The 18,834-nt window shown below is 34.2% G+C and overlaps 1 protein-coding gene across 6 annotated transcripts in view; it reads left to right on the top strand.

Moving 5' to 3' along the window:
• Positions 1 to 18,834, top strand: part of Ankrd17 (ankyrin repeat domain 17) — a 131,885-nt gene that overhangs the window by 22,708 nt on the left and 90,343 nt on the right. The window contains exon 1 of one of the 6 annotated variants that reach the window (XM_060380917.1): positions 2,643 to 2,790. The exons of 4 other annotated variants lie outside the window; for them this stretch is intronic. In XM_060380917.1, coding sequence (XP_060236900.1) covers positions 2,737 to 2,790 — 54 coding nt within the window. In that variant the 5' untranslated portion in view covers positions 2,643 to 2,736. Of the gene's footprint in view, positions 1 to 2,642; positions 2,791 to 18,834 lie in introns of those variants that run through there. One more of the 6 variants, XM_060380921.1, reaches the window with a different exon arrangement.

Below are 18,834 nucleotides of genomic sequence, written 5' to 3'. Positions count from 1 at the left end.
GTACTCTGCCACTGAGCTGCATCCTCAGTCCTGTGATGTTTTATGTTGTTAGTGTTTTTCATGCGTATCTATTCTTTTATAGGGAAAGACCATATTTAGTAAAAGAAAATAAACTTAATTATAATGAAAAGAATATTATGGTGATAAATTAGACATATAACTAGAGTCCAGTCATTTTATGGCATCACTAGGTTAGAGATAGTAGGTAAAACATAGATATGCATTGAGGCTTTATAAGGCGTCTTTTCAAAAATCTTGCTGTATCTTATAAGCCTTTTCATTAAGTTGTTTTTTTTTTTTTTTGTTTAAGTCTTTACAGTCTTTCACTCATGCTTGGTTAGGCTATTGTTCAATTGAGATTTCTTTTATATGTCTCCTAAACTGCACCTTTTAATGTAGGGGAAAAACTCATAAATACATTTTGAGAAGGTTTTTTTTTTAAGTATGTTTTTCTGTGGGTGGCAGCTTTATATTGTCCTTTTGTTTGAAAATGTGGATTTTGAAATCTCAACCAGGTTTAATTGCCATTACCAAAAAGAAATAAGCAAATAAAACTTAGGAAAACACATCAGTATGTAAAATGGTACTCTGGCTCTGCACATTTGCCCATACTTTCTTCCTTAGCTGCTGCTTTTCTTGTTTAGGAAACCAGTTCTGGTCCTAGATCTATTACTTTAATATTTTTGCTATTAGGGAAAAATGGTCTTTTCTCATTGGAATCTGTTCTGGACAACTGACAAGATATTTTTCCCCCTATAAAATGAAGTTGAGCTGAAGGTGACCACTAAAAATGATGACTGTTAAGATAGATGAGTATACATCTCCTTTCATAGTATTTTCCTTGCTTTTAACATAGTCATTTATATTAGCAAGATGGCTTAGAAAGGGAAGTTAATGGGAGAATCACTCTTTTGATGTATAACAAAATATTTCAGAACATTTTAAGTGTGTATCTATTCACTCTGAATTTTGTGCAGCTTATTCTCTCCTTCAGTCTTTATCATATATAGGTTTAGCTTTTATGTAGGCTAGTACAGCAAATCCTTTACCCACTGAAGCCATCTTGTTGGTCCCAAAGTGAGGATTTGGTTTGAGGTTTGGGGGGACCTATATTTTCAAATAAAAGATTTGAGAAGCCTTTTCTTATGAGAAAAAAAAAATGAGTGAATGAAAAAAAAGAATGATTGTTTGAACCTGAGTTCTTGAATTAAAACCTGTCTTTGCTTTCTTAGGCTGAAGTTCTGAGGGAGAGAAAGTTTGCTCTTTAGTCTAAAGATGAAGTTTGTTTGAAATGTAAAGATAGTTGACCTTGAAGGCAGGAAGGAATGAAATTCAGATCGCTGGTTTTACTTTGTGCTATGTTTCATCAGGGAGATTATTTGGAGACACTGCCAAGAAAGCATTGCCATACATAAATGAGGACACTGTGTCGGACTTGCCAGCAGCATTCATGATACTGCTTGTTTGCCACCAACTTTACTTAGTTCTATAGTTCTAGGTTGAATGTGCCTTTGGCTTTGTTATGTAACTCTGTGGCCAGCCCAAGACATTTTTTCCTTATCCATGAAATGTAAATAATATTGCCTGGAAAAAAGACTATAGTAGATGATTTTGAGAACAAAATCCAGAGTCAACTGCCTAGATTCACCAGTTTTATTTCCTCAGTAAAATCAATTCAGCTAAGAACAATTGAACAAGCAGCTTGTTTTCCATGCCCTTCTTTCCACATCTTTAAAGTGGGTATAATGATAACATCTCTTAACAGCGAAAATTGAGTTAGTAGACACAAAAGCATTTCAGTGGCATGTAGTATACCTACCATACTTACTAGTATTATTTTAAGTTACTGTCACATAGCTAGCTGGGTTATTATGAGGGCTAAATAACATGTTTTTGTTGTTAAAATCGCAACACTTCATACATTGCCTGCCATAGTGAAGCTGTCTCCTTAATACTATACAGTAGATATTTTATCTCACTTCATCTCATTGTTAGGAAGAAACCTTAAATTGGCGATTCTAAAATACTTAGTGTTATACAGTAATTATGCCAGGTGTCTTACAACATATATATTAATAGAAACAAACTACATTACTGTAATTAATGAATGGAGAAAAAGGCATTACCAGAAAATGAATCTATAGTATATAATAGATGTTCATTTTGTACTTACAGATTTTACAATGAGTTTATAGAAAAGCAGTTGGCCATTTAAAAAGTCTGCGTTAAAATAATTCTTACACTCCTAAGTCAGCTACATTAGTTAGGGATATTACATAATCCGTTTACTTGATTTCCCAAATTCCTAACTTGGTATCATCATGCCTCTTCTGTATCTTTAATACAGCATTTACTTTCACCATTAAGACTTAACTAAAATTGCTATGTAACCCACATAAACGTCTTTTGTTCAGTCAGGAAACCAACATGTTAAGTAGCTTAAAAAAATACCCATTTTTTTTTTTAAGGAAAATTGAGATTTTATGTTAAAATAGATTTTTATCTATTGCAATTACTTGACAGAAGTTTGCTTTGGAATAAAGCTCTGTGTCTTTAAAGAATACGGAGTGAGTCACCCCCTGCTCTTTTGGTAGATGCCTGGCTGGTGAACAGCTAAGCTGCTTTAGGCATGTAATAGAACATTCCATTTCCTGTTCCCTTGCTGACACAGAGGAGTGTTCCTGCTGGCAATGATCTAATCATAGTGCAGTAAGAAACATGGCAGTTTGATAAAATATGGTGGAGACAGCGGCTGAAATGGAAGCATATGTGCTAGAAGACATTCTTGAGGTAGGGTTAGGTTTGTAAATGAAATGAAAGTTGAAATTTGAACAAAGAAATCTTATCTGCTAGAATTATGTTACAGATGAATAGATTAGAGAGCAGAGAGAGGCAGAGCATAAAAGCAAGGTACGGACAGACCTTATTTCCTGTGAGAATGTATCAGTCTTGTTCACATGATTATTAAACTCTGTTTAAACGTCATGCTTTATAAATTGTAGATGTGTTCGGTAGGGGGAAAAAGGAAGAGAGGGTTCGGACTTGATTAAAAGCCTTGTTCTGGTGGTGACCTTTAGATTAACTCATTAGAAGGTGGGGTCTGCAAAGCAGCTTGAAGTAGGTTTAGTGTCAGATGTCTTAGAATTCATTTACATATCTAAGCCTAAAGCTATGCTTGCAATTACCTGTAAAAACTGCTGCTTATTTTAGCTTGATAATCTAATTGCTTCATTTAAGTGATTCACTCAGATCCTGCATTTTTCATGTGATTTTATTGTGAAATAAATTAGGAATTTAATTTTAAAAAACGTAAAATTTGAGTTTTGATGCTAAAATGCTATCAGTAAAAATCTGATTTATCTTTATGGGTATTTCAAATTATACATTTGTTTTTGAATTGTATGAGTTTTAAATGACACTATTTGAATAGAAAGCAGTTCAAGGAAATAGGTGTCAAAGTGCAACTGTAATTGATTATGGCCTTGGTTGTAGTATGCTACCAAAAATTATATTTACTTAAATCTTATATCCTTATCTGTGAGGATGCAGGACTCTTATTGTGGTGGTTACTATGTTTTTCTCTTTCCTCTTTAAGAAAAGGAATAAAAGCCTAGCTATTCGGATACAGAGGATTTATGGTAGTGTGAGGATAATTGTTACCATTTCAGTGTTTTCAAAAGAGAGATTTCATTGTGGGGAGAGGGCTTGGGAGCTGCTGCAAAGGGAAGCTAGGCGGGGCCAAGAGGAGAAAAAAAGCCTATCCGCATTATAAAGTGCTGCATGATCAATGAGCATTTTCTGGAGTCTTTCAGTGTGTGCCTGGAGCTGACATTGCAGCAAGTCTCAGGGTTCTGCAGAATGAAAACTGATTCCATTGTATTATCTACCTCCTTGCAGACACCTGCCAACATGCTCCCCCAACCCCTAAATTTTATTGTGTAAGTTGAATTGTGTGGTTAATTTCCACCCCCCTTCCCCAGCTTTGACACTGTTAGTGCGTTTCCTTTAAAATGCTATGAAATAATTTATTTGGAAACAGTGGTATATACATTCAGTAAGAGACTTCAGTAATTACAAGTGGTCACGTGACTCCTTTGGCACTACAGTTTAAACAAACCTCGTTAGATTTTAAAGCTCTGGTGGTGCTTTTTAATTTGTACTTTAAAACATTTGTTTGGATTTTATAGAAATGTGATTCATATAGTTTTGGTAAACTTATTTGACAGTTTTTAGGACATTTAAATTTTAGATTATAAAATGTTTTAGAGGTCTTTACTTTCTTCCAAAAAAGCTCTTTGAACATAGTTTTATATTCCAAGTACAAATTTTTTTTAACTATTGTCATAACAGTTGGTTATTATTATTTTCATTAAATTGCCAGGTTTAGATGTATTCATTTATTCATTTTTAATAAATGTATGCATTTATTCATTTTTACCAGTTATTAAAGTCACTGTGGTTTTGTTCATTCTAATTTTCTACCTGTTTAATTTGGTTTCTCTATACCTGTTACACTAAACTGTATTGAGTAGTTTTCTGTTTAAAATATTACAATTTAATTTACTTGGCAGAATAGATGTGAAAATTTTACAAGATTACTTTCCAAAAGTGAAAGTATTTAGAATGGCACAATGCTTGAATAAAAGTACAAATAATATATCTTCTGATTTCGAAGTGCACCATTTTCAAAAGTGCCTTAATATTGTAAGCAGACAAACCTTATATAATGAGCTTTCCAGAAAAATAACCATTGGCTTCTTTTTTAAAAGAGCTTACCTACTATAAATGTTGGTGATGAATAATGAAGTGTATCTGTACAGCAGTGTCGGTCTTACTGTAAGTAACTTTAAGCCAGTTGAAGTACACTATTGCAATTTTTGCTTTGCCATTTTATATTTATTAAAAATATAAAACTTTATTGGATTTAAAAATTTAAATTAAATTAACATCAACTCCTTTTTATTCTGGTTTGTAACTTGATACTTGATACTCATAAAAGTTTCTCTTATTAAATCTTAGTAAAAGAAAACTTAAAACCAGAAATACAGACATATCCTTAGTGCTATGATTTTGCTGTTTCAATTTAATTTTTAAAACCACATTTTAACATCTTAATCACAAGTATATGTATACATATATACACGCAGAAAGAATAGTTAATGTTTTAAATGTTTAAGATCTTGAATGAAATAAATTTCTGAAATTTATAATCAAACTGGAAGAGGTTGGTTTTACTTTATATTATGCTTTTCAACTGTATAGTTTGGTTAAGGAGAACAATTTGGCTAACTAATCACTGTTTTTCTTTCTAACTAGTCACAATGTTGTTTGTTCTTTTACACTTCTGTAAAGGAATTGATAATGATCAAGAAATTAGAAAACTATTAGAAATTAGAAGGGGGCTTTCATCCAATGTATAAATACTTTTTAAATGTAATATTTGTTATTTATAGACATGGTTTTAATTTCACAGTGCCATGGCTTTCCTGTCACTTATATGTAGTAGCCAGTTTCGTAAGTCCTCAGATCAATGGGAAGAAAAAGCCCTCAATTTCAACTTTCAATTTCAGTAAAAGGTTTTTTAATTAAGATGAGACATGTTGGATGAGTAAATATATCAGTACTTGTTTCTAAGGGTTTTTAAGTACATGCAGTGTGGTCAGGTGGCTACTTGAAATTCAGTAGTTAGCCCAGCTTACTTTGTTTCACGAGCTTACATTTTAAGAGTGCAGAGGTAGAAATGTTTGCCATTAATGTTTTAAACAGTCAAAAATGGAAAACCTGTGTGGATCCATACTTTCTCTATTAACATTCTTCATTGTTTCTGTCTCAATAATTTTAAGTATTTTCAGAAGTATCTTTAGGAAGCTGACATATATTACTCATTTTTCATAATATGATTACTCTATACCTGTGCATGTTCACAGGCTCTGGATGGGAGACATTGTCTCACTATATAATAGTTCTTGGTGGCTGTGAACTCAGAGTACTCCTGTGCCTTCTAAATGTACCTTCACCATTCTTGCTTAAATTGTCATTTATAACCTTTTTTTTTTTTTTTTTTTTTTTGGTTTGGGCTTCATTTTAGTGTGAAGGCCTGTGGGATGATAACTTACGGTTTCATCAGTGATTGGATTAATATTGACTATTAATAACTGGTTTTCAGGTGAAGTCAGATTTCTACTAATTGGGTAGGGTTGCAAGTAGTTTGTCTACATTAGTGGTATGAAGAGCCCTATTAGCTATTTAATGAATATTTAAGTTATTATCAAAGGGGGATAATATGCCAAGTACCTCATAAGATGCTTATTTCTCTGGTGAATCTAAATGATTCTGTGAGAAAGTAGGGACCTACTTCATAAAAGGAATAATTAAGTAACTTGTATAAACATGAGTCACAATGACACACAGTTGACACTTAATTGTTAGATTTTCTTTTACAGTAGCTGTAACCTTCATGTACCATTTGACAGATAACGAGTTGAGCCTGAGAGATTATTCAAGTAATCTTTATAGTCTCAGCATTTAAACTGCTTAAAAGTTAAGGGCGCAAAAGAGTTTTTGATTATGAGAGTATATCTATCAATATTTGTTGTATTAGAAATTACCAGTATTTGTGTTAATTAGAAATTAAAATTCAGAAAACTTTAACACATATTCATTTAAATACTAGACATTACTTGTTGGTATACATATTTTTAAAGCTAAGCTATTTTTCAAAAGGAACTACAGAGAAGAGTGTTGATACTTTATATTTCTGGAGATAATTTTCAAGTCTCACCTAATAGAAAATGAAAATGTCATCTGATTTTTATATTCACTGTATAATATTGTTTTGGGAAGTCGCAGAAGAAACTCAGGTGCACAGTGATAGGGGTTTGGAAAGCATGTTACTAACTCAGATACTTTTGCACAGTCTTCTTGATATTTCTCAGAACCTATACAGGTGGTAGTTTGTTTCTTTTTAAATTTGTTTTGTGTTTACTTTGTGTGTGTGCTTATGTTTGTGTTTGGGCCCTTGAATAAGTAAGTAGAAACCGTAACGCAACAAACGGTAGTCTGTTCTTTTCCACCATTTGGGTTCTAGGGATAAAAACCAGGTTGTTTGTTGGCAACAAGCATCAGAGTTTTTTAGCATGAGATCTGAGAAGTCCTTGTATTTTGTAAGGTATCTTAAACTGGTATACTTTGAATATGTCATGCTAGTCATACAGAAGGCACTTGGGGATTTGTTAGTAATGCTTATTTAAATTCTGCAGTTTTTTAAAAAAAAAAATCTGGTCCCAGGAGGTGACTTAGCTGATAAAGGCAAATGGCTGCCAAACCTGACTATCTGAATTTGATCACTAGGTACTTGGCGGAAGGAGAGAATCGTCTCCCACCGCTGTGTTCTGATACAGTTTTTGATATATTTTCCAGAAACTAATGTTGCCTGGAAGCCATGATTTAATAATTAACAACAAAGAATGTGAATAGTCTTTCTTGTAATGACATTCTTGTTTTATTCATTTTTTAAAAAGAGCTATTTATTTTTTTTTATACAGTAGTCTGCACACCAGAAGAGGGTACCAGATCTCATTATAGATAGTTACGAATCACCATGTGGTTGCTGGGAATTGAACTCAGGACTTTTGGAAGAACATCCAGTGTTCCTGATCTCTGGGCCATCTCTCAAGTCCCTTTTTAAAAAATAATTTTAAATTTTATTTTATGTATATAGATTCTCTATCTTCATGTACAGCTACATGCCAGAAGAGGGCGTCAGACCCCAATACAACCATGTCGTTGTTTGGAGTGCAGGACCTCTAGAAGAGCAGCCAAGTGCTGTTGACTGCTAAGCCATCTCTCCAGCCTGTTTTACTCATTTTTGAGAGAGTGTCTACCAGCTAAATCTGATTTTTAAAAAATCCTTAAAAAAATGGCATTCTGTGTTTAAAAGAGTGACTTTGTTCTGTTCACATCTGCAAATTTTTCTTAAGGTTAACTCTCATATACATTCAGCAGAAATGCTTCCAATTTCCTTATGTAGAGCTTAAAAAAGATAATACATCCATGGTTGATGAGATTGAAATTGCTGGGGCCTAGTGGCAGCACATGGACAATCTTTGCTGAGGGGTAGGGATCTGTGAACTCCAGGATAGGATAAGATATCCACAGTTCTCACCAGCATGGACTTCGAGGAGAAACTGTGACTAAATCAACAGATTCATGTGGGGTGTGAGAAATAGGTAAAGGTTGTTTTTTTTTTTTTTTTTTTTTTTTAGTGCTTTGCAAAGGAAACAAACTTTGTGATTCTGTGCTCTTATATCTGTGTTTCTAATAGAAAATTTGCCTACTACCAGGTACTGTGGAGTTGTGAAATAGTCTTCATGTGTAGTATATAGCAAATTTCTGGTACATTTCTTTTGTATTATTGACCGATCTGCATGATGAATAGGGAAATATCTACCACCTTAGTATTACAAAGGCGTGTGTATGTGTGTGTGTGTGTGTGTGTGAAAGTGTGTGAAAGAGAGAGAGGGTTTGATTGATTGATTCCAGGCTCATGTTAGCATGTTAGCTTTTATGTAGTCTTTGGATCCTACTGCAGTTTTTTGTGTGCACTGTGCAAGAAGGCCACTGAGACCATCTGAGAGTGACTTTGACCTCACCATAGTTGAGGAGAGAAGAGGTAGATACCTACTTTACAGAAGTTAGATCCCGGTGATTATATCACCCACACTGACTACTCTGAAGAGGAGCAAGACCTAGTAGTTAGACTTAAGTGAGCTTCATCTAAATGTATTAGTTTATCGTTTTATTGAATTTACTAATTCACTGCATAGTCTAAACTTCTCTAGTCTGTTTTGACTGTCCCTTCTGGATCAGTATGCCCTAGTGTATAGGCAAATTTAGGAAGTGGAGGAAAACTGGTGCTTTGATTATGAGTCCTATCTTTGTCATTCAGGATTCTAAGAAGTGAGGAATTTGAGGGCTTGAGTGACATAGTGAGAGGACAGACTACAACTAGGAAAGTTGATTGCTCTTTTAGGAATTTCTAATTAATTTATTATATATTTATTTGAGTGCCTGCTTGGATTTATGTGTACCTGTGTGCCTGGTGTCCATGGAATTTCTGAAGAGGATGTCAGATCCCCTGGACTGTAGTTACAGATGGCTGTGAGCTACCCTGTGACTGTCAGGAACTGAACCCAGGTCCTCTTATAGAATAGCAAGAGCTTTGACTTGCTGAGCTGCTGAGCTGCTGTGCTGTTTGAGCACCTAGAAGCTTTTTTTTTCCTTTGGTTTTGTAAAACAATATGAAATACCAATCATGTTATAGTGATAGAGATGTTTGAAAACTGAAATGATTTCATAAATTCTATCAGATGTCATTTACTTCAATCTGGATAATTAGAGATGATTTCAAAGTTGTTTGATCACACATTTTTGGAAGTGTAAAGAGACAAGAGTACAGTGATGGCACACACCTTTGATCCCAGCATTTAGGAGGCAAAGGAGGCAGAGAGAGAGAGAGACAGACAGACAGACATAACTTTTTTTTCAAATTTGAACAAGTTTTCACCTTGAAGGCTGTAGACCTTTTTCTGTTTATGTCCTGACATAGAAACTGCTTCAATCATGAGTTTTTTCTTTTTTCTTTTTTTCCTCAGAGACTACTTTGGTTATATATTTAGAAAAGTGAAAATAAGTTCAAACAAAGCGGCTGGCAAAATGACTTTGTGAGTAATTTGCCACCAGGTCTAAATACTTGCATTCAGTTTCCAGAACAACGTGGAGAAGGGAGAGAACAGTTTCCTGCATCTCCATATTTGTGTTGTGGTGATGTGTGCCTGTGTTCACCCCCAACAAACACACACACACTCCCCCACCGCAACAAATAAATACATAAATGCAAAAATAGTTTCAGGTAACGTATATAGTATATATCTTTCATTCATTAAAAAACTAAGCTTGGGTGGAAAGTATTCATTGCACCAAGCCTGAATGCCTGATTGAATCTCCAGCACCAAAAACAAAAACAAAACAAACAAACAAAAATACCTGGGCAAGGTGGTACAGATGGAATGATCCTTGCACTGGAAGGCAGGATTAGCAGGATTTTGGGGGCTCATTGCTGCCTAGCCTGGGCAGTAGGTAAAGATGACATTTTCTTACACAAAAAAAGAGTGTCTGTGTCTATGTGGTGTGACAGAGCAAAACATCACGCTCAATTTGGCATAAACACCGTCTTTTTTTTTTTTTTTCGGACAAATCTCCTAACTATCTTACGCTGTCTGTTGTGTTTGCATTTACATATAACTTTGTCAGTAATACTGTTGCAGTTATCAACGCACTACTGATGAAGTATTCTTAAAAGTTCTACTTTGAGCTATCTTCCCCTTGGAGTTTTCTGTGTGTAGCCTTTCTTTTATGCATTTCCTTCTACCATTTCTATTCTGAAAACGTAATGGGAACTATACATTTATAGTTTGTGTTACATCTTTGATTAAATGATAACTTTACAAAATACAGGGGCATTGACTTAGCTTGAAAAAGTAGTTTACATATGTTTAACATGTATTTGTTTATAACTCATTATTATATGATTATAACTAGACCAAAATAATAGAAAGTTTTATTGAGTACATCCTCCATAAAAACTAAAACCAAAACTAACATTAGTAAATTGATACCAGGGATAAGGGTACATTTCAGAATTATATATGCAATAAGCATGTTTCAGGTTAACTGATGAATTTTGATAAGTGCCTAGTCCATAGCTTCTTGGTATATCAGACAGTCTGGCAAATTCGTATTTCCCATAAACTTAGATCTGAGGAAGCACTTTTTCCTTGGGCCCCAATAATGGAAATAATACTGGACTGAGCTTCAATTGTTTCTATAGAATATTATCCAGAAACTTATTAACAAAATTGAATTTGGCTAAAAACCAATGAAGCGCTTAGTTCTTATGTTCTGATTTATTTCAGGCTAATATTTAGAACTTCTGGAGTAGAAATTACAAACTGGTGCCTTTGTGGTGTGCTTTTGCCTTTCGTGGTGAACATAGTACTTACACTTGTGTTTTCTTGAACCCAGTACATTTTCTCTGCACTGGTGTGCAGTCTTCACAGTCAGTACCTTGCAAATAGTTTCTTAAATTTGTCTTACAAGTATCTTAATGTGTTTAATGTTGCAGACGCTGGGTCTTTTAAAAATTTTATATTTGTGTGTTTCTTTTATTCTGTGTGTGTTGTGTGTATGTGTGTGTGGTGTGTGGTGTGTGGGAGCTCACATGTGCCATTGTGCACATGTAGAGGTCAGACAACTTGCAGGAGTTGATTTTTGTCCTTCTATTGTGTTATGGACTCAGATCTTCAGGTTTGGTGTCAGGTATCTTTGTCTACTATACCATTCTGCTGGCTTGATAATTATTATTATTTTCTAATTGTTTGCTGCATCTTTATGTATAAGAATACTGTGGATATTGACCTTGTAATTGTAGGCTAGCTAAAAGTCACTTTTTTACTCAGTATAGTATATTTCTTTTAGCTAACTGACTTGTGTATCTTCCTGCTCATCTTTATATTGTCTGGTTTTCTTTTTTTTTTTTTTTTTTTTTAAATTGCACCAAGAATCTTCACTGAGATACGGAGTAGGATTGTTGGCTGTGGACCTTTCTGATCCTAAAGGGGGAAGTACTGTCTTTCGCCATTTATTATACTACCTGTACATTTTTTTCTTGATTCTTCTATCTTAATGAGGGTGTTCACTTTTATTCATAGCTCACTAAGAGATTTTATCCTAGAAGGTCATTGAACTTTGCCTACGTTTATATGCACATTTTTTATGTCTTTTGTATCCTGAGATTTGCCTTCTTTATTACTGTGTGGTCTGTATTTGTTTTGGGATTTAAGAGAATTTTGTGTTCTTGGAGTAAACTTAACCTTGGTTATAATGTATAATTATAGCTAATTATAATCTAGCTAATTTATGTAGCTAGATTTTGTTTAGTAAACAAAATGATTATATTCTTAAGGACTATTGGTTTTAATTTTTTTTTTATAATATTGATCACTGCTTTGTATGATGGGAAATATATTCCCCCTTTTCTGCTTTTTGGATTTTTGAATTGATCAGTGAAACCATCTGTATTCATAGTTTTGTTTTTAAGAAAGTTTTAAAAGTCCAACTTCAGTATGTAAAGAGCTATTTGGAATTTCTCTGTCAGCTTTTGTGTTTTTGCATCTTACACTAAATTATTTTTTTAAATTTTAACATTTTTTGTTATCATTTATTACAATTTATTCAATTTGCATCCTGACTCTGGCCCCCTCCTTCATCTCCCCCCAGTCTCTCTCTCCTTTTTCCCTTATGCCCCTGCCCTAGTGCACTGATAAGGGAGGTCCTCCTCCCTTCTTTCTGACCCTAGCCTATCAGGTCTCATCAGAACTGGTTTCATTGTCTTCCTCTGTGGCCTGGCAAGGCAGTAACCCCAGAAGGGGGTGGTGATCTGTGAGCTGGCACTGAATTCATGCCAGAGAAAGCCCATGCTCCCCTTACTAGGAACCCCACTTGGAGACTGAGTCTGGGCTACATCTGAGCCTGGGTTTTAGGTTTTCTTCATGCATGTTCGTAGCATGCTGTTCGTATTAGCTCTATTCGTAATAGCCAGGATTTGGAAACAACCTAGATGTCCCTCAACGGAGGAATGGATACAGAAATTGTGGTACATTTACACGATAGAATACTACTTCACTATTAAAAACAAATCACGATATTTGTAGGCAAATGGTGGGAACTAGGAAAGATCACCCTGAGTGAGGTAACTGACAGAAGCAAGACTGACATACATGGTATATACTCACTCATAAGAGGCTATTAGACATACAATATAGGATAAACATACTAAAATGTATACTTGTAAAGCAGCTAAACAAGGAAGACCCTAGGGTAGATGCTTAATCCTCATTCAGAAGAGCAAATGCAATAGACATTGGAAGCAGAAGACAGGGAACAGGACAGGAGCCTACCACAGAGGGCCTCTGAAAGACTACTGATCCAAGATATCAAAGCAGAGGCTGAGAATCAGCCAAACTTAGGGCAGAGCGCAGGGAACTTTATGAAAGAAGGGAGAAATAGAAAGATTAGGAGGGGACAGGAGTTCCAAAAGTAGACCAACAGAGCCAAGAAAAGAAAAGAAAAGAAAAGAAAAGAAAAGAAAAAAAAAGCAGCTGAGCCCTGGAGGCCCAGAAGACAATGATACCCCAATCAAGGACAATGCATGGAGAGGATCTTGCAATATTTATTTATTTTTAGTCTTAAATAGTTGAATTGGTCGTTGTTCATTATGTTCCTATGCTTTGGATGTCGGTAGTATCCGTGCTCTTGTAGCCTTGCTTCCCTGGCATTGGGATAACAAGTGTATTGACCATCAGGCCCTGCTTTGTTTCACATAGGTGTTGGGCCTTGAGCTTATGGCCTAATGATTGCATAGCTTTCTGCTAGCTCCTCCATTTTCACTTCTGGCACTGGCAATTTGTACTTTTCTATGAGCTTCCCATTGATTTACATTTTATATTACTGATCTTATTTCATTGTGTATTTTATAGATTTCTGCTAATCATTTCCTCTGTTCTCCTTACTATATATATAATTTGATTTTGATTTCTAGTTTCTTTATATTCAGTTTGGTTTTGTTATCTAGTTCCTTTATACAGAAACCTTATTTTGTTTTATTAGACTTCTTATTAAAATAAACTATACATTTTCTTCTGTTTCTGGGCTGTTTTACGTATATACCACATCTTTTGATTCATTTTTATTTGTCAATTTTTAGGTCCCAGTGTTTTCTTATTTCTCTTATGACTTCATCTTTGATTCATTTTGGCTTGCTTAATTGGTTTTGGTGTAAAATTAAGTTTTTCTGCCTATCATTTGAGCATTTTTTCCCCCTCTAGTCCTTATATAATTCCCTGTTTATATGCTGTTCTGGGGGAGAATTGAGATTATAATTCTGATCATTTTTGGTCATATGGTCAAATTGGAAAACTTATTTTGGGGAAGGGGTGTATGAGCTGTGTAAAGTTGTTACATTTTTAAATATGTTGGGATATTATGGGATTCCAATTTAATTATATGTAATCAAAAATATACTTAGATTTCATTTTTTTCATATTGGTTGAAAAGTTGTGTGGACCATTTTTGGTGAATGTTTCATGGATACTTTAAAACATGTATTATTAATGTGTTCCATAATGTGAGGTAGATTATGTTGTCTAGTGATGTATAAGTCTTTTACATCCTTATGGATTTTCCATTTGTTCTGTCACCAAGAGACATGTAGAAACTGCAGCTCAGTTACAATAATAAAGAGGTCCATTCTTTTTCTGTTGGTTTTTGCTTCATGTATTTTGAAACTGCTCTCTGAAGTAGTTGGATGTTTGGGACCATCTTGTTTTCTTGTCAAAATGATCCTTTCAGTGTTACTGTCTCTCTCTCTTGAGTTTTGTTATCACTGTCTGAAGTAACCTTTTTTTATTAGTTTTTCTATCAGGGATGCTCGTGTAAAATATCTTCTCCATTAAAAGTATATTTCTTAGGAGTGGCCTGCAATTTAGATAAGTCTTGCTTTTTTTTCTTTTTAAGTCAGTTTTATCTTTTAACTGTGATTTAGTTCATCTCCATTTTATGTAATTATAACTTCGTTTTACCATTTTGTTTTCTATTTGTCTCATTTGTCATTATTCCTTTGTTTCATACCTTTTATTGTATTATTTCATACATTCAAAGTTTAATTAACAATGTATAGTTATATTTTGAAGCATGCTTTGAAATGCCAATTTAAAATTAAAGTAATGGATATGTGCATTGCTTTGGATACTACTTATTTGTAGTTAGAGCATTTAAATATAGTCAGCATTTTTCAGCTAAACAGATGCTGTATTAACTGTAATCAGTGTTGTAAACTCAACCGCTATGTAACTGAAATGTCTTTGTCCCAAATTCTCTATTATCCTTTGTAAATTGGACTGTAAATTCTACATATGAGATCATATAGTAATGGCTTATCTGTGCGTATTTTGCTTGATGCTCTCCTGTTGTTTACATGTTCTTTGGTGTTTTTAAAGGTTAGCATGAGGGTGTATATACCACATTTTCTTTATCCATTCATCCACCTATGGATGTTTAGTTTGGAGAGGAATACATTCTCCTTGAAATACAGGAAAGACTTTTTCTAGTTTTCTAGAGTGAGATTTGCAAATTATGCTAATTCAGTCTTTAGTATTTGGGGAACTTCAATACTAGTTATGATAATAGTTTCAATTTACATTTCATAAGTATGTCAGTGTTGTTTATTCTATGCATTCTTGCAAACCTTTATTGACATTTTTTCTTAATTTTAGTTTTAAGATACCAGTTTACACATGTAGTCCTTATCTCAGATTCACAGTTCTGCCTCCCAAGTTTTGTAGTTACCACATACATTACCTTACCTGACTTAGTTGTTTTAATAATTGTTATCAGAATATGTGTAAGCTGTATCACATGATGATTTCAAGCACACTTCTGAAAGATGGGACACAGTAGTAGTAACTTTCCCCCTGTACATCTGTTGGCCATCAATATTCTTTAAAGAAACAACTATGACAGAATTTCTAAATGTTTTTTTTGTCCAAGGTGCTATATTAATCTTCATATAAACTTCAAAGCTTAATTATTATCCTTGATCTCTCCATCATTGATTTTTTTTTATCTTGGCCTTATATTACTATTACTACTCTCCTTGTGTTCAAATCATGTCCCAAAATGATGAAATTACAATATCTTAAGGGGATGTTCTAGCTACCAGCATTAAAAAACAAAGAAGAGCAAATCTCAGTGTTGCCTACCTCTGTTATTGTGAGACTTACAGGCAAAGATGGTTTAAACCTACTTTCTTCAAACTCTCTAAAAGAATTAAAAAAAAAAAAGATTAGAACTAAAAATTTTAAGTAGGAGGTGCCTTGCAAAACTTTTTCAGAAGCAATATTTCATGGTCTGTTAAAATAGACAATTTTAGTATTTAAAGAATTCAGACACAGTTTTTTTATTTCACTTTGTAATTGGTATCCAATTTGTTTCCTAACTAGTTCCAATAGAAACTAAAACTTGGGGGCTGGAGAGATGGCTCAGAGGTTAAGAGCACTGACCGCTCTTCCGAAGGTCCTGAGTTCAATTCCCAGCAACCACATGGTGGCTCCCAGCCATCTGTATTGAGTTCTGGTGCATAATGAGATCTGGTGTATATATAATAAATAAATAAAATCTTTAAAAAAATCCTTAAAAAAAAAAAAAAGAAACTAAAACTCTTCAGTATTTCTCTTTTAGTTATCCCTGTAAAACATAGTTTTCATGAAATATAATAACAATATAAGGAAATCACTCTTAACAAGAACAATTAATAATTATGTTTTCTAGTTTTGTAAAAGAATAAAGTGATGGAAAATTATAGTGTGATAGAACTTATTTCATCTGTTCATAGAAACTTTTAGTGAGGGGAAAAAAAATACCACAGGAGACATGGAAAGAATCTGCAACTAAAGTTATGCCTTTAGTGAAGTTATAAACACTCAACAAACTACCCTCTGGGCTTCTTGTGTTTTGGCTTGAACTACAGCCAGCTGTCAGATGAAGCTTCTACTTTCATGAAGTTTATATTTTATTTGACAAGACTGACAATATGTAGCTAGACAAGTGAATACCCCTTTAATATACTAAGAGTATGAATTAACAATTTACTCTTCAGTGTACTATTGTGAATCTAAAGCTTGATCATACAGGGACAAAGAAGAGGAATTCTTTGTAGGGATTTAGTGGCAAATTGAGCAGGTACTTGAATGTTCAGGTGATCATAGTAAATTCCATACAGAGGAAAGTATAATTATAAAATTTCTAAGAAATGCCTCCACAATTGATATTTTGAAGGAGAGGGGATTGAAAGGCAGTAGGCATAATGGTAATCTCTATAAGGAAATCAGCAAGTGAGACAGTTACATAAAAGATTGACATGAGGTGAAGGGAAGAGGAGCATGACTTGTTACCTCCCTGGAGTTTTCTCCCATGTTCTTCCCCTTCATTTCTGTACATGCAGTGCACTTGCACGGGTACACATCCGGATCCAAGTTCACCCATGTTTGAGGGAGTCTCTCTGACCAGTGATGTGTAGGGAGGTATTTATTTTATGCCTGACACTAAGATTGTCATTTAATAGCACTATGTAGGATAGCTCCATTCAAACTCCTTTTTTTTTGTTGTTGTTTTAAACTATATTTTCTAATTAACTTACAAACAAGTTTGTTTCCATAAGACTTTTTTCATAATCTTTGTTCTTTAGCTCACCTTTTTCCTGTCTCCACACCCAATTCTCAGTACGTTGATTTCTGTAATGTGAACAGTATTCAATGTATGGTTAAGAATATAAACCATGATGTAGTACTGTAATAATTTGCTTTTCTTTCCTTTTAGTAGCTGTGAACTATGTTTAAAGAGTAGTACTTAATACGTATTTGTTTCTGAATAGCCACAAACAAATAGAACATTGGGTAAATGAAAAATGTTATAGATCTTTTAAATTTGAATATATTAATTTTTCATATATTTTAACTGTAAAATATAAATGCTACTTAAAGTTAAGTTGCATTATATGTATAAAGTTGAGATGTGAAGTGCTTGGTAGAAATAGAAGTCAGTATGATAGCAGCTCTAACAACCAGAAGTTATATATTTCATTGGTGATGCCCATGTCCATATTAAGCAGAGCATACCTGTTTAGGTCACCTAAGAGAATTCTTTTGATAAAATAAGTGACAACCTTTGTATTTTGAGCTATTCTCACGTTACATTTGCTTAGGACAGTTGAAAAATAACCTTGTCTTTAGGATAAACACAAAACTTTGATATAGACACTCACTGTTTACAACTTTGCTCCATTGCTACTTGTCTGTCAGCATACCACAGTGGTGTCACTGGAAAACTGATATACTCCACTTGCATTGATGGGCTTTTTAAGCACAAATTTTCATGATTATAATGTCATCTTTTTAGAAAAAGTATATAGGATTATTGTGCTGGCAGAATAGCTCAGTAGGTGAAGGCACTCAACCTGGAGATGTGGGTTTGCTATCTGGATGTGACAGAAAGGTGGAAGAAAAGATGCAATTCTACAAAGTTTTCATATAAACTCTACTCATGTACTACATATGGCCTGCATTCTCATATACACATTGTGCATACATGCACATACATACAATCATTTTCTTTCAAAGTAGAAGAAAAACAAGTGAGTTACTGATACTCTGCAAAGTATAGTGCACCTTTCTAAGCCCAACGTGGTGCCACATGCCTTAAATTTCAGCACTTGGAAGCAGAGGCAGGCAGATCTCTGTGAGTTTGAAGCCAGATTGGTCTTCAAGGCTACATGTTAAGATCCTGTTTCATAGCACACTGTGTCTCCCCCCACCCCCATATTATAATTTCTAGGGCTATGTTACTGATTTGAAAACCTCCTTCCTCCAAAGTACCAAGTGAATAACAAAAACCCTTAAGTTGTAGAAAGCTACTAATATTTCATTCATGTGAAATGTTTCTTGGAGAAAGTACTAACTACTTTGGAAATGAGGCTGCTGCTTTTTCAGACAATTAGGAATAGCGCTTCCTCAAGTTCCAGCTATACCACTCCTAGGCATATACCCAAAAGATGGTCAAGTATACAACAAGGTCATTGCTCAACCATGTTTGTAGCAGCTTTATTTGTAATAGCCAGAAGCTGGAAACAGCCCAGATGTCCCTCAGTTGAGGAATGGATACAGA

Source organism: Meriones unguiculatus, chromosome 3 (assembly GCF_030254825.1).
Source record: "Meriones unguiculatus strain TT.TT164.6M chromosome 3, Bangor_MerUng_6.1, whole genome shotgun sequence".
Lineage (NCBI taxonomy): Eukaryota > Metazoa > Chordata > Mammalia > Rodentia > Muridae > Meriones > Meriones unguiculatus.
This window is presented reverse-complemented; position numbering and strand designations above follow the sequence as displayed.